Source organism: Heterodontus francisci, chromosome 13 (assembly GCF_036365525.1).
Source record: "Heterodontus francisci isolate sHetFra1 chromosome 13, sHetFra1.hap1, whole genome shotgun sequence".
NCBI lineage: Eukaryota > Metazoa > Chordata > Chondrichthyes > Heterodontiformes > Heterodontidae > Heterodontus > Heterodontus francisci.
The window spans coordinates 41,599,709-41,622,633 of NC_090383.1; the positions used below are offsets into that span (position 1 = coordinate 41,599,709).

Sequence of the window (22,925 nt, forward strand, 5' to 3'; positions counted from 1 at the left end):
TAGTTCTGGAGCACAAGTCTTCAGTACTATTGCTGGAATGTTGTCAGGGCCCATAGCCTTCGCAGTATCCCGTGCCTTCAGTCGTTTCTAGATATCATGTGGAGTGAATCGGATGGTTGAATACTGGCATCTGTGATGCTGGGGACCTCAGGAGGAGGCCGAGATGGATCATTTGCTTGGCACTTCTGGCTGAAGACGGATGCAAATTTTTCAGCCTTATCTTTTGCACTGATGTGCTGGGCTCCCCATCGTTGAGGGTGGGGATGGTTGTGGAGCCGCCTCCTCCTGTCAGTTGTTTAATTGTCGACCACCATTCATGACTGGATGTGGCAGGACTTGGATCTGATCTGTCAGTTGTGGGATGCTTCGCCCTGTCTGTTGCATGCTGTTACTGTTGTTTGGCATGCAAGTAATCCTGTGATGTAGGTTCACCAGGCTGACACTTCATTTTAAGAATGCTCCTGGCACGTCCTCCTGCACTCTTCTTTGAAGCAGCATGGTCCCCTGGCTTGATGATAAGAGTGGGGGATATGCTGGGCCATGAGCTTACACATTGTGGTTGAATACAATTCTGCTCCTGATGGCACACAGCACCTCATTGATGCACAATGTTGAGTTGCTAGATCTGTTTGAAATCTATCCCATTTAGCACGATGGTAGTGCCACACAACACGATGGAGGCTACCCTCAGTGTGAAGATGGGACTCCGCCTCCACAAAGACTCTGCAGTGGTCACTGCTACCAATGCTGTCATGGACAAATGCATCTGCGACGGGTAGATTGGTGAGGACAAGGTCAAGTATGTTTTTCCCTCATGTTGGTTCCCTCACCACCTGCCGCAGACCTAGTCTAGCAGCTATGTCATTTAGAACTCGACCAGCTCCGTAAGTACTGGTACTACCGACCCACTCTTGGTGTTGGATATTGAAGTCCCCCACCCAGAGTACGTTTTGTACCCTTGCTACCCTTTTCCTCTTTTTTTTTGATTATTTATAAAAGATCTTTGTGTTTTCCTTGATTTTACTTGATATTTTTATGCCCTCTCTTTGCTTTCCTAATTTCCTTTTTAATTTTGCCCCTACATTTTTTATATTCCGGGTTTTCTGCATTATTTGAACCCTCAGCATCTGTCATAAGTTTCTCTTTTGTTAATTCTCCTTTTAAGCCGTTTGACATCTATGGGGCTCTGGATTTGTTAGTCCCACCCTTTTTCTTTCAGGAATGTACTTGCTCTCAATCCTCACTATCTCTTCCTTGAATGCCTCCCACTGATGTGGCACTGATTTACCTTCAAGTCGCTGTTTCTAAACAGCGCTTAAGTGAAACAGTGTTTCATTTTAGCTAAATCACATCTCAGTTTAGTAAATTAGCTTTTCCAATTGAGAACTTTTATTCCTTGTGTGTCTTTGTCCTTTTCCATAAGTACTCTAACTAACTGTTCTGAGGAAAGGTCACAGACCTGAAACGTTAGCTCTGCTTCTCTCTCCACAGATACTGCCTGACCTGAGTATTTCCAGCACTTTGTTTTTATTGCCATGATCCCTTTGCCTCATTTAGACTCTTATTATCCAAGATGTATGTGGTCTCCTTATTCCTATCAATATGCACCACCTCACACTTGTGTATTTTGTGTTACGACTGAGGCAGGAGGAGTGCATTGTGTATTCTAGTCCCACTTCTCCACGGGTCATCACAACATATTTTAAATGTTCCCACAACAGAACACACTAACCAGGTTTCTTTACTGAAGAACAAATTATCAGTTTATTATAGGACTGAAGAACTGTGCACCAGAACTTGCCGCATCCCTAGCCAAGCTGTTCCAGTACAGCTACAACACTGGCATCTACCCAGCAATGTGGAAAATTGCCCAGGTATGTCCTGGACGCCAAAAGCAGGCTGGGTCCAACTCGGCCAATTACTGCCCGATCAGTCTCCTGTCAATCATCAGTAAGTGTTGGAAAGTGTCGTCAACAGTGCTATCAAGCGGCACTTGCTTAGCAATAACCTGCCTCACTGACGCTCAGTTTGGGTTCTGCCAGGGCCACTCAGCTCCAGACCTCATGACAGACTTGGTTCCAACATGGACAAAAGAGCTGAACTCAAGAGGTGCCCTTGACATCAAGGCAGCATTTGACCGAGTGTGGCATCAAGGAGCCCTGGGAAAACTCTCTGCTGGTTGGAGTCATACCTAGCACAAAGGAAGATGGTTGTGGTTGTTGGAGGTCAATCATCTCAGCTCCATGACATCACTGCAGAAGTTCTGCAGGGTAGTGTCCTCGGCCCAACTATCTTCAGTTGCTTCATCAATGATCTTCCTTCATTCATAAGGTCAGAAGTGGAGATGTTCCATGCAGATAGTAAAATTTTCAGCACCATTTGTGACTCCTCAGGTACTGAAGCAGTCTGTGTAGAAATGCAGCAAGACCTAGAAAATATCCAGGTTTGGGCTGATGAGTGGCAAGTAACATTTGCGCCACACAAATGCCAGGCAATGACCATCTCCGACAAGAGAGAATCTAACCATCTCCCATGACATTCAAAAGCATTACGATTGCTGAATGCCCCCCCCCCCCCTCACCACCCAAATCCACATCCTGGAGGTTACCATTGACCAGAAACTGAACTGGAGTATGAATACTGCAGCTACAAGAGCAGGTCAGAGGCTAGGAATCCTGAGGCGAGTAACTCACCTCCTGACTCCCAAAGCCTGTCCACCATCTACAAGGCACAAGTCAGGTGTGTGATGGAATACTCTCCACTTGCCTGGATGGGTGCAGCTCCAACAATACTCAAAAAGCACAACACCATCCAGGACAAAGTAGCCTGCTTGATTGGCACCCATCACAAACATTCACTCCCTCCACCTCACCAAGGCTCCTTGGCTACACCTTCCAAACATGTGACCTCTACCACCAGAAGGACAAGAGCAGCAAATGCATTGAATACCACCACCTGCAAGTTCCCTTCCAAGCCACACACCATCCTGACTTGGAACGATATCGCCGTTCATTCACTGTCGTTGGATCAGGATGCTGGAACTCCCTTACCAACAGCACTGTTGGTGTACCTACCCCACATGGACTGCAGCGTTCAAGAAGGCAGATGACCACCACCTTCTCAAGGCAATTCGGGATGTGCAATAAATGCTGCCTCAGCCAGCGATACCCATATCCCATGAATGAATTTTTAAAAATTATATAACTAGTCTTAACTAGTAATGAAGTAAAACATAAACACACAGATTTAAATTTTTTAAGTTCCCTTTTTACCTTGACATACAAGCTCGCACACGCAGACACACACACACTCTCTCTCGCTCTCTCTCTCCCCCGCCTCTCTCTCTCTCCCCCCGCCTCTCCCTCTCTCTCCCCCCGCCTCTCTCTCTCTCTCCCCCCGCCTCTCTCTCTCTCTCCCCCCGCCTCTCTCTCTCTCTCCCCCCGCCTCTCTCTCTCTCTCCCCCCGCCTCTCTCTCTCTCCCCCGCCTCTCTCTCTCTCTCCCCCGCCTCTCTCTCTCTCTCCCCCGCCTCTCTCTCTCTCTCCCCCGCCTCTCTCTCTCTCTCCCCCCGCCTCTCTCTCTCTCTCCCCCCGCCTCTCTCTCTCTCCCCCGCCTCTCTCTCTCTCTCCCCCCGCCTCTCTCTCTCTCTCCCCCCGCCTCTCTCTCTCTCTCCCCCCCTCTCTCCCCCCCCCGCCTCTCTCTCTCCCCCCGCCTCTCTCTCTCTCTCCCCCCGCCTCTCTCTCTCTCTCCCCCCGCCTCTCTCTCTCTCTCCCCCCGCCTCTCTCTCTCTCTCCCCCCGCCTCTCTCTCTCTCTCCCCCCGCCTCTCTCTCTCTCTCCCCCGCCTCTCTCTCTCTCTCTCCCCCCGCCTCTCTCTCTCTCTCTCCCCCCGCCTCTCTCTCTCTCTCTCCCCCCGCCTCTCTCTCTCTCTCTCCCCCCGCCTCTCTCTCTCTCTCTCCCCCCGCCTCTCTCTCTCTCTCCCCCCGCCTCTCTCTCTCTCTCCCCCGCCTCTCTCTCTCCCCCCCTCTCTCTCTCTCCCCCCGCCTCTCTCTCTCTCTCCCCCCGCCTCTCTCTCTCTCTCCCCCCGCCTCTCTCTCTCTCTCCCCCCGCCTCTCTCTCTCTCTCCCCCCGCCTCTCTCTCTCTCTCCCCCGCCTCTCTCTCTCTCTCCCCCCGCCTCTCTCTCTCTCTCCCCCCGCCTCTCTCTCTCTCTCCCCCCGCCTCTCTCTCTCTCTCCCCCCGCCTCTCTCTCTCTCTCCCCCCTCCTCTCTCTCTCTCCCCCCGCCTCTCTCTCTCTCTCCCCCGCCTCTCTCTCTCTCTCTCCCCCCGCCTCTCTCTCTCTCTCCCCCCGCCTCTCTCTCTCTCTCCCCCGCCTCTCTCTCTCTCTCCCCCCGCCTCTCTCTCTCTCTCCCCCCGCCTCTTCTCTTTCTCCTCTTCTCTCTCCGCCTCTCTCTCTCTCTCCCCCCGCCTCTCTCTCTCTCTCCCCCCGCCTCTCTCTCTCTCTCCCCCCGCCTCTCTCTCTCTCTCCCCCGCCTCTCTCTCTCTCTCCCCCGCCTCTCTCTCTCTCTCCCCCCGCCTCTCTCTCTCTCTCCCCCGCCTCTCTCTCTCTCTCCCCCCGCCTCTCTCTCTCTCTCCCCCCGCCTCTCTCTCTCTCTCCCCCCGCCTCTCTCTCTCTCTCCCCCCGCCTCTCTCTCTCTCTCCCCCCGCCTCTCTCTCTCTCTCCCCCGCCTCTCTCTCTCTCTCCCCCCGCCTCTCTCTCTCTCTCCCCCGCCTCTCTCTCTCTCTCCCCCCGCCTCTCTCTCTCTCTCCCCGCCTCTCTCTCTCTCTCCCCCCGCCTCTCTCTCTCTCTCCCCCCGCCTCTCTCTCTCTCTCCCCCCGCCTCCTCTCTCTCTCTCTCCCCCCGCCTCTCTCTCTCTCTCCCCCCGCCTCTCTCTCTCTCTCCCCCCGCCTCTCTCTCTCTCTCCCCCGCCTCTCTCTCTCTCTCCCCCGCCTCTCTCTCTCTCTCCCCCGCCTCTCTCTCTCTCTCCCCCCGCCTCTCTCTCTCTCTCCCCCCGCCTCTCTCTCTCTCTCCCCCGCCTCTCTCTCTCTCTCCCCCCGCCTCTCTCTCTCTCTCCCCCGCCTCTCTCTCTCTCTCCCCCCGCCTCTCTCTCTCTCTCCCCCCGCCTCTCTCTCTCTCTCCCCCCGCCTCTCTCTCTCTCTCCCCCCGCCTCTCTCTCTCTCTCCCCCGCCTCTCTCTCTCTCTCCCCCGCCTCTCTCTCTCTCTCCCCCGCCTCTCTCTCTCTCTCCCCCCGCCTCTCTCTCTCTCTCCCCCCGCCTCTCTCTCTCTCTCCCCCCGCCTCTCTCTCGCTCTCCCCCCGCCTCTCTCTCTCTCTCCCCCCGCCTCTCTCTCTCTCTCCCCCCGCCTCTCTCTCGCTCTCCCCCCGCCTCTCTCTCGCTCTCCCCCCGCCTCTCTCTCGCTCTCCCCCGCCTCTCTCTCGCTCTCCCCCGCCTCTCTCTCGCTCTCCCCCCGCCTCTCTCTCGCTCTCTCCCCCCGCCTCTCTCTCTCTCTCTCTCCCCCCGCCTCTCTCTCTCTCTCTCCCCCGCCTCTCTCTCTCTCTCTCCCCCCGCCTCTCTCTCTCTCTCCCCCCCCGCCTCTCTCTCTCTCTCTCCCCCCGCCTCTCTCTCTCTCTCTCCCCCCGCCTCTCTCTCTCTCTCTCCCCCCGCCTCTCTCTCTCTCTCTCCCCCCGCCTCTCTCTCTCTCTCTCCCCCCGCCTCTCTCTCTCTCTCTCCCCCCGCCTCTCTCTCTCTCTCTCCCCCCGCCTCTCTCTCTCTCTCTCCCCCCGCCTCTCTCTCTCTCTCTCCCCCCGCCTCACTCTCTCTCTCACTCTCGTCCCCACTCTCTCTCTCTCTCTCTCTCACTCTCGTCCCCACTCTCTCTCTCTCTCTCTCTCTCTCTCTCCTCTCGTCCCCTCTCTCTCTCTCTCTCTCGTCCCCTCTCTCTCTCTCTCTCTCGTCCCCACTCTCTCTCTCTCTCGTCCCCTCTCTCTCTCACTCTCGTCCCCACTCTCTCTCTCTCTCTCTCTCTCACTCTCGTCCCCACTCTCTCTCTCTCTCTCTCTCTCACTCTCGTCCCCACTCTCTCTCTCTCTCTCTCTCTCTCTCTCGTCCCCTCTCTCTCTCTCTCACTCTCGTCCCCACTCTCTCTCTCTCTCTCTCACTCTCGTCCCCACTCTCTCTCTCTCTCACTCTCGTCCCCACTCTCTCTCTCTCTCACTCTCGTCCCCACTCTCTCTCACTCTCGTCCCCACTCTCTCTCACTCTCGTCCCCACTCTCTCTCACTCTCGTCCCCACTCTCGTCCCCACTCTCTCTCTCTCTCTCTCTCACTCTCGTCCCCACTCTCTCTCTCTCTCTCTCTCACTCTCGTCCCCACTCTCTCTCTCTCTCTCTCTCTCTCTCTCTCGTCCCCTCTCTCTCTCTCTCACTCTCGTCCCCACTCTCTCTCTCTCTCTCTCTCACTCTCGTCCCCACTCTCTCTCTCTCTCTCTCACTCTCGTCCCCACTCTCTCTCTCTCTCTCTCACTCTCGTCCCCACTCTCTCTCTCTCTCTCTCTCACTCTCGTCCCCACTCTCTCTCTCTCTCTCTCTCACTCTCGTCCCCTCTCTCTCTCTCTCACTCTCGTCCCCTCTCTCTCTCTCTCACTCTCGTCCCCTCTCTCTCTCTCTCACTCTCGTCCCCACTCTCTCTCTCTCTCTCTCTCACTCTCGTCCCCACTCTCTCTCTCTCTCTCTCACTCTCGTCCCCACTCTCTCTCTCTCTCTCTCACTCTCGTCCCCACTCTCTCTCTCTCTCTCTCACTCTCGTCCCCACTCTCTCTCACTCTCGTCCCCACTCTCTCTCACTCTCGTCCCCACTCTCTCTCACTCTCGTCCCCACTCTCTCTCACTCTCGTCCCCACTCTCTCTCACTCTCGTCCCCACTCTCTCTCACTCTCGTCCCCACTCTCTCTCACTCTCGTCCCCACTCTCTCTCTCTCTCTCGTCCCCACTCTCGTCCCCACTCTCTCTCTCTCTCTCGTCCCCACTCTCGTCCCCTCTCTCTCTCTCTCTCTCACTCTCGTCCCCACTCTCTCTCTCTCTCTCTCTCACTCTCGTCCCCACTCTCTCTCTCTCTCTCTCTCTCACTCTCGTCCCCACTCTCTCTCTCTCTCTCTCTCTCTCTCTCTCTCTCTCGTCCCCACTCTCTCTCTCTCTCTCTCTCTCTCTCTCTCTCGTCCCCACTCTCTCTCTCTCTCTCTCTCTCTCACTCTCGTCCCCTCGCTCTCTCTCTCTCTCACTCTCGTCCCCACTCTCTCTCTCTCTCTCTCTCTCTCACTCTCGTCCCCACTCTCTCTCTCTCTCTCTCTCTCACTCTCGTCCCCACTCTCTCTCTCTCTCTCTCTCTCACTCTCGTCCCCACTCTCTCTCTCTCTCTCTCTCTCACTCTCGTCCCCACTCTCTCTCTCTCTCCTCTCTCTCTCTCTCTCTCTCTCTCACTCTCGTCCCACTCTCTCTCACTCTCGTCCCCACTCTCTCTCACTCTCGTCCCCACTCTCTCTCTCTCTCTCACTCTCGTCCCCACTCTCTCTCTCTCTCACTCTCGTCCCCACTCTCTCTCTCTCTCTCTCACTCTCGTCCCCACTCTCTCTCTCTCTCTCACTCTCGTCCCCACTCTCTCTCTCTCTCTCTCACTCTCGTCCCCACTCTCTCTCTCTCTCTCTCACTCTCGTCCCCACTCTCTCTCTCTCTCTCTCCTCACTCTCGTCCCCACTCTCTCTCTCTCTCTCTCACTCTCGTCCCCACTCTCTCTCTCTCTCTCTCACTCGTCCCCACTCTCTCTCTCTCTCTCTCACTCTCGTCCCCACTCTCTCTCTCTCTCTCTCACTCTCGTCCCCACTCTCTCTCTCTCTCTCACTCTCGTCCCACTCTCTCTCTCTCTCTCTCACTCTCGTCCCCACTCTCTCTCTCTCTCTCTCTCTCACTCTCGTCCCCACTCTCTCTCTCTCTCTCTCTCTCACTCTCGTCCCCCTCTCTCACTCTCGTCCCCACTCTCTCTCTCTCTCACTCTCGTCCCCACTCTCTCTCTCTCTCTCTCACTCTCGTCCCCACTCTCTCTCTCTCTCTCTCACTCTCGTCCCCACTCTCTCTCTCTCTCTCTCACTCTCGTCCCCACTCTCTCTCTCTCTCTCTCACTCTCGTCCCCACTCTCTCTCTCTCTCTCTCACTCTCGTCCCCACTCTCTCTCTCTCTCTCTCACTCTCGTCCCCACTCTCTCTCTCTCTCTCTCACTCTCGTCCCCACTCTCTCTCTCTCTCTCACTCTCGTCCCACTCTCTCTCTCTCTCTCTCTCTCACTCTCGTCCCCACTCTCTCTCACTCTCGTCCCCACTCTCTCTCTCTCTCTCTCTCTCACTCTCGTCCCCACTCTCTCTCTCTCTCTCTCTCTCACTCTCGTCCCCACTCTCTCTCTCTCTCTCTCTCACTCTCGTCCCACTCTCTCTCTCTCTCTCTCTCTCTCACTCTCGTCCCCACTCTCTCTCTCTCTCTCTCTCTCACTCTCGTCCCCACTCTCTCTCTCTCTCTCTCTCTCTCTCACTCTCGTCCCCACTCTCTCTCTCTCTCTCTCTCTCACTCTCGTCCCCACTCTCTCTCTCTCTCTCACTCTCGTCCCCACTCTCTCTCTCTCTCTCACTCTCGTCCCCACTCTCTCTCACTCTCGTCCCACTCTCTCTCTCTCTCTCTCTCTCTCACTCTCGTCCCCACTCTCTCTCTCTCTCTCTCTCTCTCTCTCTCACTCTCATCCCCACTCTCTCTCTCTCTCTCTCTCACTCTCGTCCCCACTCTCTCTCTCTCTCTCTTTTTCTCTTTCCCCCCACCCCCTGCCTGTTAGCATGGTTTCTGTTCTATCTTTCATGTCACAGCCAGTAACATTGTTGCCAAATTAGTTCTTTTGGATGTTCTCTTGATTTATTCACTTTAACTATATAAATTCCTTTAAAAATAAACAAACAGCATCACTTCCGTAACAATTGTTAGTGGTTTCTGGTGACTATGTAAATTGCACACAGCACAGCCAAATGCTGCATCCAATATCATTTGTGAATCCTTTATCATGTAATTTTGAGGGCAGCTGCCATGCTTGGTCATGCAGTCAGATAGCCTCTGATCTGTAGTTTTGCCATTTCGTAGAAGCATTTCTCAGTTGGTGACACTCATCTCTGAATAATTGGATTAATGGATCAATTCTGCCTCGGGACTTGAACTGAAACTTAAGTGCTATACAAGAGAGTGATGCACTGCTGGGAGTACTGTCCTTCAGATGAAACATTAAATTGAGAACCTATCTGCTGGTTCAGGTGGATGTTAATTGTCCGAGGGCGCCATTCCAAGAGGCAGAGTTCTCCAACCAGTATCACTATTAGCCGATGTGCAAGATGGCTCCTGGGCTGTAAGCTCCCGAGGAAGCTCCCTTGCTGTTCAACTCTATCCATGGCCATCTGCTCCCATTCATAGTGTTTTCTCCCCCAATCTACACTCTTAAACTCTTTAAACTCCCCGGTTCTTTAAATCAGTTCATTTATCCCTAACTAAAAGCTAACAGTTTTTTTATGTTCCCTGGGCCCACTGCCCAGTACAGCTGGTGATACTTTGATCTCCGATCCTGCTGTCTTCACCGTCCAGAGTGTCCGCGGCAACGGCGTGCGGTAAGTCCATTGAAGAGAAGAAGGAGCAGCAGGACCCTAGGGAAGCCTTGCGAAAAGGTGCCCCGAACACCCAAAAATCCACGAATGGCTCCACGGCCGCAACATCAAAGCGCCCGCGGGAGTTGGCTCGGAGAGCATCTGCAGCGCACTGTTGGCGATGCTGGAACCGGTGCACGAGGATGTCGCTCACCTCCCGAAGGACGCGGATGAGCTTTCCAGGCGTCGATGGTGGGAACTGAGGAAATGGCTTATTACCTGCACCTGCTTTCCCCCCCTTCCCCCCCCCCCCCCACTTCCCCTTCCCTGCTCCACTCTCTCAGCTCACATCCTCACAACCCTGTCCCAGCCCCCCCCCCCCCCCCCCCCCCCACACCATCTTCTCCCAGCTCCCCCTCGCACCCCCTCCTCCCACCGGCGTTATCCTACACTTGTGTAGGGGCCCTAGCGACCCCACTGCCTTGTGGGCGTCTCGGGAGAGACCAAGGTTAAGGGAATAAACCCGAACAGAAAATCCGGAGCGGAGCCCCGTAGGCGGTCATGTATCACCTTTGGCATGTTTCCGGCAGTTCCTGCAGCCATACCTCATGCTCTGCACTCCTTTGGACCCCACCAGAAAGGCCGAGAGGGGGGTTTTGACGATTGTGCAAGTCTCAACCTCCATAAATTCGCCCAAGCATGTGCCATGGAGAGGTCACTCCATAGTTGCCTCACAGCGACTGAAACAACACGGAAGGCAGCAGTTACGGTTATAAGTCCAGCTAAACTGGCATAGAAACTGGGCGTCACGGGTTGCCTTTGTCGGTGGGAGAGGTCATCGCACCTCACTGGACAGCTACCGCCCGCCTAAAACCGGGCAGCCCCTCCTCAATAAGGTTCTGTCCCGCCACAGTCTACCTGCTTCAATGGGTGCTTGGAGCTCAGCGTCATTGCCCGAAAGGTGGACTGCAACACCGCACCAAACAACACGAAAAAAGGAAAGAAGGTACCAGCCCTTCATTTTGCAAGCTGGAACGTCAGAAATATGTGTCCTGGCCTGTTTGAAGACCTTACACAAATCAACGATTCTCAGAAGACCGCCATCATTAACAACGAGCTCAGTAGACTCAATGTAGACATTGCAGCACTTCAGGAGACACGCCTCCCCGCGAGTGCATCTCTAGCAGAGCAAGACTACACCACCTTCTGGCAGGGCAGGGATCCTGAAGAACCAAGACAGCATGGAGTGGGCTTCGCCATCAGAAACTCCTTGCTTAGCATGATAGAGCCTCCCTCAAATGGCTCAGAATGCATACTGTCCGTCCAACTGCTCACCACCTCTGGTCCAGTACACCTCCTCAGCATCTATGCTCCAACACTCTGCTCCCCACCTAAAGCTAAAGATCAGTTCTACCAGGAACTCCATAACATCATTAGCAGCATCCCCAACACGGAACACCTGTTCCTGCTGGGGGACTTTAATGCCAGGGTTGGGGCCGACCATGACTCATGGCCCTCCTGCCTTAGGCGCTATGGCATTGGAAGGATGAATGAGAATGGACAGAGACTGCTTGAGTTGTGTACCTATCATAACCTCTGCATCACCAACTCGTTCTTTCACACTAAACCCTGTCGCCAGGTTTCATGGAGGCACCCAAGATCGCGTTGTTGGCACCAGCTAGACCTCATCGGCACAAGGCGAGCCTCCTTAAACAGTGTTCAAATCACACGCGGCTTCCACATTGCGGACTGCGACACCGACCAGTCCCTGGTGTGCAGCAAGGTTAGACTCAGACCAAAGAAGTTGCATCATTCCAAGCAGAAGGGCCACCCGTGCATCAACACGAGCAGAATTTCTTATCCGCAGCTGTTACAAAAATTTCTAAATTCACTTGTAACAGCCCTTCAAAACACTCCCACAGGGGATGCTGAGACCAAGTGGGCCCACATCAGAGACGCCATCAATGAGTCAGCTTTGACCACCTACGGCAAAAGTGCGAAGAGAAGTGCAGACTGGTTTCAATCTCATAATGAAGAGCTGGAACCTGTCATAGCCGCTAAGCGCATAGCACTGTTAAACTACAAGAAAGCCCCCAGCGAGTTAACATCCGTAGCACTTAAAGCAGCCAGAAGCACTGCACAAAGAACAGCCAGGCGCTGCGCAAACGACTACTGGCAACACCTATGCAGTCATATTCAGCTGGCCTCAGACACCGGAAACATCAAAGGAATGTATGATGGCATGAAGAGAGCACTTGGGCCAACCATCAAGAAGATCGCCCCCCTCAAATCTAAATCGGGACATAATCACTGACCAATGCAAACAAATGGACCGCTGGGTTGAGCACTACCTAGAACTGTACTCCAGGGAGAATGTTGTCACTGAGACTGCTCTCAATGCAGCCCAGCCTCTACCAGTCATGGATGAGCTGGACATACAGCCAACAAAATCGGAACTCAGTGATGCCATTGATTCTCTAGCCAGCGGAAAAGCCCCTGGGAAGGATGGCATTACCCCTGAAATAATCAAGAGTGCCAAGCCTGCTATACTCTCAGCACTACATGAACTGCTATGCCTGTGCTGGGACGAGGGAGCGGTACCTCAGGACATGCGCGATGCCAATATCATCATCCTCCACACAAGATCAGGGGGCAGGTTGTTCAACCTTGCCCGTCTAAGAGCGAAGTCCAAAGTACGGAAAGTCCTCATCAGGGAACTCCTCTTTGCTGACGATGCTGCTTTAACATCTCACACTGAAGAGTGTCTGCAGAGTCTCATCGACAGGTTTGCGGCTGCCTGCAATGAATTTGGCCTAACCATCAGCCTCAAGAAAACGAACATCATGGGGCAGGACGTCAGAAATGCTCCATCAATCAATATTGGCGACCACGCTCTGGAAGTGGTTCAAGAGTTCACCTACCGAGGCTCAACTATCACGAGTAACCTGTCTCTCGATGCAGAAATCAACAAGCACATGGGGAAAGGCTTCTACTGCTATGTCCAGACTGGCCAAGAGAGTGTGGGAAAATGGCGCACTGACACGGAACACAAAGGTCCGAGTGTATCAAGCCTGTGTCCTCAGTACCTTGCTCTATGGCAGCGAGGCCTGGACAACGTATGCCAGCCAAGAGCGACGTCTCAATTCATTCCATCTTCGCTGCCTCCGGAGAATACTTGGCATCAGGTGGCAGGACCGTATCTCCAACACTGAAGTCCTCGAGGCGGCCAACCTCCCCAGTTTATACGCACTACTGAGTCAGCGGCGCTTGAAATGGCTTGGCCGTGTGAGCCGCATGGAAGATGGCTGGATCCCCAAACACACATTGTACAGCGAGCTTGCCACTGGTATCAGACCCACCGGCCGTCCATGTCACCGCTTTCAAGACGTCTGCAAACGCAACATGAAGTCCTGTGACATTGATCACAAGTCATGGGAGTCAGTTGCCAGCGTTCGCCAGAGCTGGCGGGCAGCCATAAAGGCGGGGCTGAAGTGTGGCGAGTCGAAGAGACTTAGTAGTTGGCAGGAAAAAAGACAGAGGCACAAGGGGAGAGCCAACTGTGGAACAGCCCCGACAAACAAATTTTTCTGCAACACCTGTGGAAGAGCCTGTCACTCTGGAATTGGCCTTTTTAGCCACTCCAGGCGCTGCTCCACACACCACTGACCACCTCCAGGCGCTTACCCATTGTGTTTCGAGATAAGGAGGCCAAAGAAGATACTTTGCCCAACCTACACCACCACGGCAACTAGATTAATTAGTTGTTCTGTTTATGGGATTTCACTATGCAAAATAGCTGTTGAATGTGCTGACATAACAGCATCTGCGCAATGTACTTCATTCTGTGTGAAGCAATGTTTCAGCAATGTGGTAAGCTACATTTTCATTTTGTTTCTCCCTTTATCGTTCAAATAATGAAGATTACAAAGTGGAAGTTACTACTTTGTCAAATGTTGTCATCTTGTCAGTGTGGATATTGAAATGTTGAACCAGCTAAGAGACCATGTGACATGTACCTTCCAGTAAGCATTCATGATATTGTAGTCCTATCTTGGAATATTAATAGAATTTGGGCTATTGTCACCTGATTGACAGCCATGTCTGAAAAGGAATCGAGGATTTCAAACGAGCAGTTCTTGCTGTATTCAGTTGTTCTTGGATTTTTGAAGGTTTTTAAGACTGGACAGCTGACAATTTGCCTTGCCTATCCTGTATGACCCAGAGCTGAGTTTCTGATTGCATATCCTTTGCTAAATTTACCTACTTCCACCTCCGTAATATTATATATCTCCACTCCTGCCTCAGCCCATCACTGCTGAAACTCTCAACCATTCTTTTCTTGCTGAGTCTATTATTCCTATGCTGTCCTACCTTCCACCATTCATAAATTTAAGCTCGTGCAAAGCTCTATTGCACATATCCTAACTTGTACCAAGTCCCATTCACTGTGCTCACTGACCTCCTTTGGCACCCAGTCCACCAATGCCTCAAATTTCAAATTCTCATCCGTGTGTTCAAATCCCTACATGGCCTCGTCTCTCGCTATCTTGAATGTCCTCCAGCCCTGCATCCCTCCCAGTACTTTGTGTCGCTCCAACTCTGGCTTGTTGTGTATCCATCATGTCCATCACACTATCGTTGCAGCTGTGCCTTCAGTTGTGTCGGCCTTGAGCTGTGGAATTCCCATCCCAAATCTTCCAGAGTCTCCACTTCCCTCCTCAAAACTTGCCTTTTTAAACAAGATTTTGACCACATGTTCTAATGCTTTTTCAAATGGCACTATTTTGAAGAGTTGGGGATTTCTCCCCAGTATCCTGGCCAATATTTTTCCCTTAACCATACCTTAAAACAGATTATCTGGTCATTACCTCATTGCTGTTAGTAGGATCTTGCTGTGTGCATATTGGCTAGAGCATTTTCTACAGTGCAACAGTGACTACAGTTCAAAAGTACTTCATTGGCTTTGAAGTTCTTTGGGATGTCTTAAGGTGGTGAAAGCACTATAAGAATACAAGTCTGTCTATCTGTCTTTGGCTTGGTGTTGATACTTTACTGATTACGCTCCTGTGAAGCACCGTTTGGACATTTTAGAATGTTCAAGACCATGCAAAAAGTGTTAGTCTGATTCAAGAAAGACCGAGGGTTGAGGAGGGTAAATTAACGGCTGATGGGTTGTGTTTTTGGAGACATTTGTTTACAGTTTTGTGTCATAACATATGCCTCATCAGTTTTCTGTCAATTGTATAAATAAAATGGATGTTTGTGTCAAGCTGGTTTAACGTGATATTTTCAGTAGCATAGTCTTTTGAAAACGCAACAGGAAACTAGTGTAAATTCCAGTGCACAATTTTAAGTTATTTAATTGTTAGACAATCTGAGAGCAAAAAGAATCAGATATTTTGGCAGTGTTGGTACGTTATTTATAATACATTCATAATTATCACGATGCCCTAGAAATGCTGAAATTTTAATCTTTTGTTACAGACACTCGTACAGTATGCTGGGAAGTGGAAAATCTCTGACGATCCTTTGCCTTTGTTGGAAGTGTACACCGTGGCCATACAGAATTATTCCAAAGCAAGGCCTTGCCTCACGGCTGAGTGTGAGAATGTATGCTTTGTGCTTGATCGACTAGCATTGTAAGTACTACCGGCAACTTAATTCTATACGGGAAACTATGTAATTCGTGGGTAGCTCTTAGATTTTGAAGCGTGATATTTGGACCAAAAGTCTTGCAAGTGAAATTTTATACATTATGTTGAAAAGTATGATTTATATATTTGAAATAGATGGATCTATGCGATACAATTTATTTTCACTTGATAGTACAGAGCTTGAATATTTCTTCTGAAAAAAGACATGCTGAAGCTTCTGTTTTGCACTCATCAGGACAGACCCAAGAATATCAAATTTCAAAGAGCAGAATAATTTATACTGCATGAAAAAAGGGTGCTGATTGTTTGCTAAGTACTGGAACAGCTTGGCTTGGGGCACGGCTCGTTGTGCAGCACAGTGGCGCAGTGGTTAGCACCGCAGCCTCACAGCTCCAGGGACCTGGGTTCGATTCCGGGTACTGCCTGTGTGGAGTTTGCAAGTTCTCCCTGTGTCTGTGTGGGTTTTCTCCGGGTGCTCCGGTTTCCTCCCACAAGCCAAAAGACTTGCAGGTTGATAGGTAAATTGGCCATTATAAATTGTCACTAGTATAGGTAGGTGGTGGGGAAATATAGGGACAGGTGGGGATGTTTGGTAGGAATATGGGATTAGTGTAGGATTAGTATAAATGGGTGGTTGATGTTCGGCACAGACTCGGTGGGCCGAAGGGCCTGTTTCAGTGCTGTATCTCTAATCTAATCTAAAATAAAGTCTGCTGTAAATATAGCCAGGATGTTGTCAGGACCCATCACCTTTGCAGTATCCAGTGCCTTCAGCTGTTTCTTGATATCACACGGAGTAAATAGAATTGGCTGATGAATGGCATCTGTGAATCTGGGGACCTCAGTCGGAGACCAAAATGGATCATCTCGGCACTTCTGGCTGAAGATTGTCACAGATGCTGCAGCCTTTTCATCTGCACTGATGTGCTGGGAACTCGAGTCCTGCTTGGTTCTGCAAAAAAAAAAACCCTGACCCAAGCCTGACAGAACCACATCCGACCCGGCCCGAGTCCTTCCATTTTTTCCCGCGCCCAACCCGACCGACCCAACCCAACCCAACCTGGCCATCAGTTAACTTACCTTCCATTTTTCACTTTGTTGCTGATTTGCACAAGCTTAAAATAATTCTAATAACACCACCTTTCCAGTCCAAAAATTAAATTAACTTTGGAGCCACTTACCTGTTGATAAACTGTGCCCAACCTGAGCCCAAATGCTGCACCTGGAAGTGCAACCCGACCCGAACCCGGCACGTCGTCTGGCCTTACTGGGAACCCCTTTAGGTTGACATCTCATTTTTAGGTATGCGTGGTGCTGCTCCTGGCATGCTCTGCTGCACTCTTTATTGAACCAGGATTAAGTCCTTGGCTTGATGGTAATGGTAGTGATGGATATGTCGGGCCATGAGGTTACAGATTGTGGTTGAGTACAATTCTGCTGATGGCCCACAGCACTTCATGGATGCCCACTTTTGAGCTGCCAGAACTGTTAAGAACCTAACCCATTTAGCACATTAGTAATGCCACACAACACGTTGGAGGGTATCCTCAGTGTGAAGACGGGACTTTGTTTTCACAAGGATTGTGTGGTCATCATTCGTACTATTACTGTCATGGGCAGATGCATCTGCAACAGGTAGATTGGTGAAGACAAGGTCTAGTATATCTTCCCTCTTGTTGGTTCCTTCAGCACCTGCCATAGGTCCTGTCTGGAAGATATGTTGTTTAGGGCTTGGTCAGTAGTAATGCTATTGAGTCACTCTTGGTGACGGACATTGAAGTCCCCCACCCAGAGTACATTCTGTGCCCATGCCACCCTCAGCGCTTCTTCCAAGCGGTGTTCAACATGAAGAACTGATTCATTAGCTGAGGAAGGGCGGTAGGTGGTAATCAGGGTGAGGTTTCCATGCCCATGTTTGACCTGATGCCATGAGACATTATGGGGTCTGGATGGTAGGACCCTAGGAAGTACAGAAGGTCAGAGGGACCTTGGTGTACTTGTCCATAGATCACTGAAGGCCGCAGCACAGGTAGATAAGGTGGTTACGAAGGCAAATGGGATATTTGCCTTTATTAGCCGAGGCATAGAATATAAGAGCAGGGAGGTTATGATGTAGCTGTATAAAATGCTAGTTAGGACACAGCTGGAGTACTGTGTACAGTTCCAGGCACGACACTATAGGAAGGATGTGATTGCACTGAAGAAGGTGCAGAGGAGATTCACCAGGATGTTGCCTGGGATGGAGTATTTCAGCTATGAAGAGAGACTGATGAGGCTAGGGTTATTTTCCTTAGAGCAGAGAAGGCTGAGGTGGGACATGATTGAGGTATACAAAATTATGAGGGGCATTGATAGGTTAGATAGGAAGAAACTTTTTCCCTTAGCGAGGGGTCAGTAACCAGGGGGCATAGATTTAAGGTAAGGGGAAGGAGGTTTAGAGGGGATTTGAGGAAAACATTTTTCACCCAGAGGGTGGTTGGAATCTGGAACGCACTGCCTGAAGAAGTGGTAGAGGCAGGAACCCTCACAACATTTAAGAAGTATTTAGATGAGCACTTGAAACGTCGTAGCATACAAGGCTACGGGCAAAGTGCTGGAAAATGGAATTAGAATAGTTAGGTGCTTGATGGCCGGCACAGACGCGATGGACCAAAGTGCCTGTTTCTGTGCTGTATAACTCTGACTCTATGAATCAATGATGAGGGCTCCCAGGGCAACTCCCTTTTGACTGTGTACCTCTGTGCCACTACCTCTGGTGAGTCTGTCCTGCCGGTGGGACAGGACATAACCAGGAATGGTGATGGTGGTGTCAGGGACATTGGTTGTAAGATATGGTTATGACAGTATGACTATGTCGGGATGTTGTTAGACTAATTTGTGGGACAGCTCTCCCAATTTTGGTGCATGTTAGTAAGGAGGACTTTGCAGGGTCGACCGGGCTGGGTTTGCCGTTGTCGATGCCAGGTGTTCCGTCTGGTTTTATTCCTTTTCGGATGTTGTGTAGCGGTTTTGTACAACTGAATGGCTTACCAGCCATATGAGAGCAGTCAAGAGTCAGATGTGGGTCTGGAATCACATGTAGGCCAGATCAGGTAATGACAGCACATTTCCTTCCCTAAAGGACATTAGAGAAACAAATGAGTTTTTAATACAATTGATGGTAGCTTCATGGTCGTCATTTACTTATTTTAATTCCAGATTTTTATTAATTGGGTTTATCAATTGGATTTAAATGTCACCAGCTACCTTGGTGGGATTTGAACCCATGTCCCCAGATTATTAACCTAGATTACTAATCCAGTGATATTACCACTGCACTACCATTTCCCCAATATTAAAAAGCATTACTCAACAGCCTGACTGATTTAATTGTTCCAACATAGTCTGGCTCTTTTTCAAAGCAAAAAGACATGTTATAAAAGTTGGCTTCATTAGGGTGGCGCAGTGGTTAGCACCGCAGCCTCACAGCTCCAGCGACCCGGGTTAAATTCTGGGTACTGCCTGTGTGGAGTTTGCAAGTTCTCCCTGTGTCTGCGTGGGTTTCCTCCCGGGTGTTCCGGTTTCCTCCCACAGCCAAAAGACTTGCAGGTTGATGGGTGAATTGGCCATTATAAATTGTCACTAGTATAGGTAGGTGGTAGGGGAATATAGGGACAGGTGAGGATGTGGTAGGAATATGGGATTAGTGTAGGATTAGTATAAATGGGTGGTTAATGGTCGGCACAGACTCGGTGGGCCGAAGGGCCTGTTTCAGTGCTGTATATCTAAATCTAAACACAGCTGTTAATTGTGTCCTTGCAAAATGAAAATCTACTATACAGAATTATACAGAATATTACATGATAAGGATTGCAAGTATCCATCCCTTTTTAAGCAAAAAGTAAAATTTATAGGTAATTTTAACAGCAATAGAGTTCTTACACATTTTTTGTGTTCTCTTGATCTTTTTAAAATGATGGCCCTTGTATTCAGACTCAAAGGAAATTGATGCATCTCATTGTAAATGAATTTTACATCTATTGTAGTTTACACATGTGTAGTAGTGTTCTACTTAATACAAAGGATGTCAAAGGTGGAGAAAGACTAAAAAAAATTCAATATGTAAAATAGTAAAAATGTGGAGAAGCTTTGTTTAACATTTTGACTTGCATTCGTTATATTTGAATAGATAGAACCACAGAGTGGTGATATTGGGGACTTTAATTACTCAAATTTCAAGATGGCTCCTGGGCTGGAAGCTCCCTAGGAAGCTCCCTTGCTGTTCAACTCTATCCATGGCCATCTGCTCCCATCCCTAACGTTTTCTCCCCCAATCTGCCCTCTTAAACTGTTTAAATTCCCCTGGCTCTTTAAATCAGTTCATTTTAGCCCTATCTAAAAGTTAACAGTTAGTTTAGTGTATGTTACCTGGGCCCACTGCCCTCCCCCAGCCACACCTGCTCTTTGTTTTCTCAATGAAATTGATCCGGATGAAACTGACGAGAACAGCTGCCGATACTTTAATCTCCGATCCTGCTGTCTTCACAGTCCAGAGTGTCTGCAGCCACGGCATGCGGTAAGTCCATTGAGGTGAAGAAGGAGCTGCGGGACCCGAGAGAAGTCCTGTGAAAAGGTGCCCCGAACACCCAAAACATCCACGAACGGCCCCCCCGGCCGCAACTTCAAAGCGCCCGCGGGAGATGGCTCGGAGAGCATCTGCAGCGCACTGTCGGCAATGCTGCATGCCTTTATTTAAACCACTGCAAAAAAAAAAAACCCTTAGCAAATGTAATCACCTCTAAGTCTGCCAAATGATGCTTCACCTCCCGAAGGACGTGGATGAGCTTTCCGGACGTCGATGGTGGGCACTGAGGAAATGGCTTATTACCTGCACCAGATTCCACCCCCCCTCCCCCCCCCTTTACCCCCCTTCCACCCCCCCCCACCCCCGTCCCCTTCCCTGCTCCACCCTCTCAGCTCACCCCCTCACAACCCCGTCCCAGCCCGCCCCCCCCCGCACCATCTTCACCCTGCACCCCCTTCCCCTGCACCCCCCCCCCACCCCCTCCCTCTACCCCTCCCCCTTGCATCCCCTCCTCCCACCGGCACCATCCTACACCTGTGTAGGGGCCCCAACAACCCCACTGCCTTGTGGGCGTCTCGGGAGAGACCAAGGCTAAGGGAGTAAACCCTAACAGAAAATCTGGAGCGGAACCCCGTAGGCGGTCATGTGTCACCTTTGGCATGTTTCCGGCAGTTCCTGCAGCCATACTGGTGCCAAACGTCGTGTCCTGCACTCCTTTGGACCCCACCAGAAAGGCCGAGAGGGGGGTTTTGACGACTGGGCAACTCTCAACCTCCATAAATTTGCTCAGGCATGCGCCATGGAGAGGTCACTCCATAGTTGCCTCACAGCGACTGAAACAACACGGAAGGCAGCAGTTACGGGTTATAAGTCCAGATAAATTGGCGTAGAAACTGGGCGCCACGGGTTGCCTTTGTCGGTGGGAGAGGTCATTGCACCTCACTGGACAGCTACCGCCCGCCTCAAACCGGGCAGCCCCCGGTCAATAAGGTTCTGTCCCGCCACAGTCTGCCTGCTTCAATGGGTGCTTGGAGCTCAGGGTCATTGCCCGAAAGGTGGACTGACACACCGCACCAAACAACATGAAAAAAGGAAAGAAGGTACCAGCCCTTCGCTTTGCAAGCTGGAACGTCAGAACTATGTGTCCTGGCCTGTCGGAAGACCTTACACAAATCAACGATTCTCGGAAGACCGCCATCATTAACAACGAGCTCAGTAGATTCAATGTGGACATTGCAGCACTTCAGGAGACTCGCCTCCCCGCGAGTGGCTCTCTAGCAGAGCAAGACTACACCTTCTTCTGGCAGGGCAGGGATCCTGAAGAACCAAGACAGCATGGAGTGGGCTTCGCCATCAGAAACTCCTTGCTCAGCATGATAGAGCCTCCCTCAAATGGCTCGGAACGCATACTGTCCATCCGACTGCTCACCACCTCTGGTCCAGTACACCTACTCAGCATCTATGCTCCAACACTCTGTTCCGCACCTGAAGCTAAAGACCAGTTCTATGAACAACTCCATAACATCATTAGCAGCATCCCCAACACCGAACACCTATTCCTGCTGGGGGACTTTAATGCCAGGGTTGGGGCCGACCATGACTCATGGCCCTCCTGCCTTGGGCGCTATGGCGTTGGAAGGATGAATGAGAACGGGCAGAGACTGCTTGAGTTGTGTACCTATCATAACCTCTGCATCACCAACTCGTTCTTTCACACTAAACCCTGTCACCAGGTTTCATGGAGGCACCCAAGATCACGTCGTTGGCACCAGCTAGACCTCATTGTCACAAGGCGAGCCGCCTTAAACAGTGTTCAAATCACACGCAGCTTCCACAGTGCGGACTGCGACACCGACCAGTCCCTGGTGTGCAGCAAGGTTAGACTCAGACCAAAGAAGTTGCATCATTCCAAGCAGAAGGGCCACCCGCGCATCAACACGAGCAGAATTTCTCACCCACAGCTGTTACAAAAATTTCTAAATTCACTTGTAACAGCCCTTCAAAACACTCCCACAGGGGATGCTGAGACCAAGTGGGCCCACATCAGAGACGCCATCTATGAGTCAGCTTTGACCACCTACGGCAAAAGTGCGAAGAGAAATGCAGACTGGTTTCAATCTCATAATGAAGAGCTGGAACCTGTCATAGCCGCTAAGCGCATTGCACTTTTGAACTACAAGAAAGCCCCCAGCGATTTAACATCCGCAGCACTTAAAGCAGCCAGAAGTACTGCACAAAGAACAGCTAGGCGTTGCGCAAACGACTATTGGCAACACCTATGCAGTCATATTCAGCTGGCCTCAGACACCGGAAACATCAGAGGAATGTATGATGGCATGAAGAGAGCTCTTGGGCCAACCATCAAGAAGATCACCCCCCTCAAATCTAAATCGGGGGACATAATCACTGACCAACGCAAACAGATGGACCGCTGGGTTGAGCACTACCTAGAACTGTACTCCAGGGAGAATGCTGTCACTGAGACTGCCCTCAATGCAGCCCAGCCTCTACCAGTCATGGATGAGCTGGACATACAGCCAACCAAATCGGAACTCAGTGATGCCATTGATTCCCTAGCCAGCGGAAAAGCCCCTGGGAAGGACAGCATTACCCCTGAAATAATCAAGAGTGCCAAGCCTGCTATACTCTCAGCACTACATGAACTGCTATGCCTGTGCTGGGACGAGGGAGCAGTACCCCAGGACATGCGCGATGCCAACATCATCACCCTCTATAAAAACAAAGGTGACCGCGGTGACTGCAACAACTACCGTGGAATCTCCCTGCTCAGCATAGTGGGGAAAGTCTTTGCTCGAGTCGCTCTGAACAGGCTCCAGAAGCTGGCCGAGCGCGTCTACCCTGAGGCACAGTGTGGCTTTCGTGCAGAGAGATCGACTATTGACATGCTGTTCTCCCTTCGTCAGATACAGGAGAAATGCCGTGAACAACAGATGCCCCTCTACATTGCTTTCATTGATCTCACCAAAGCCTTTGACCTCGTCAGCAGACGTGGTCTC

At 51.1% G+C, this 22,925-nt stretch overlaps 1 protein-coding gene across 2 annotated transcripts in view; it reads left to right on the top strand.

The window, feature by feature from the left end:
• The window catches only part of LOC137376345 (zinc finger protein 292-like), a 278,773-nt gene that overhangs the window by 108,653 nt on the left and 147,195 nt on the right, over nucleotides 1-22,925 (top strand). Inside the window, exons 1-2 of one of the 2 annotated variants that reach the window (XM_068044696.1) lie at nucleotides 9,751-9,942; nucleotides 15,175-15,329. In XM_068044696.1, the coding sequence (XP_067900797.1) occupies nucleotides 9,940-9,942; nucleotides 15,175-15,329 (158 nt within the window). In that variant the 5' untranslated portion in view covers nucleotides 9,751-9,939. Of the gene's footprint in view, nucleotides 1-9,750; nucleotides 9,943-15,174; nucleotides 15,330-22,925 lie in introns of those variants that run through there. The other variant, XM_068044695.1, reaches the window with a different exon arrangement.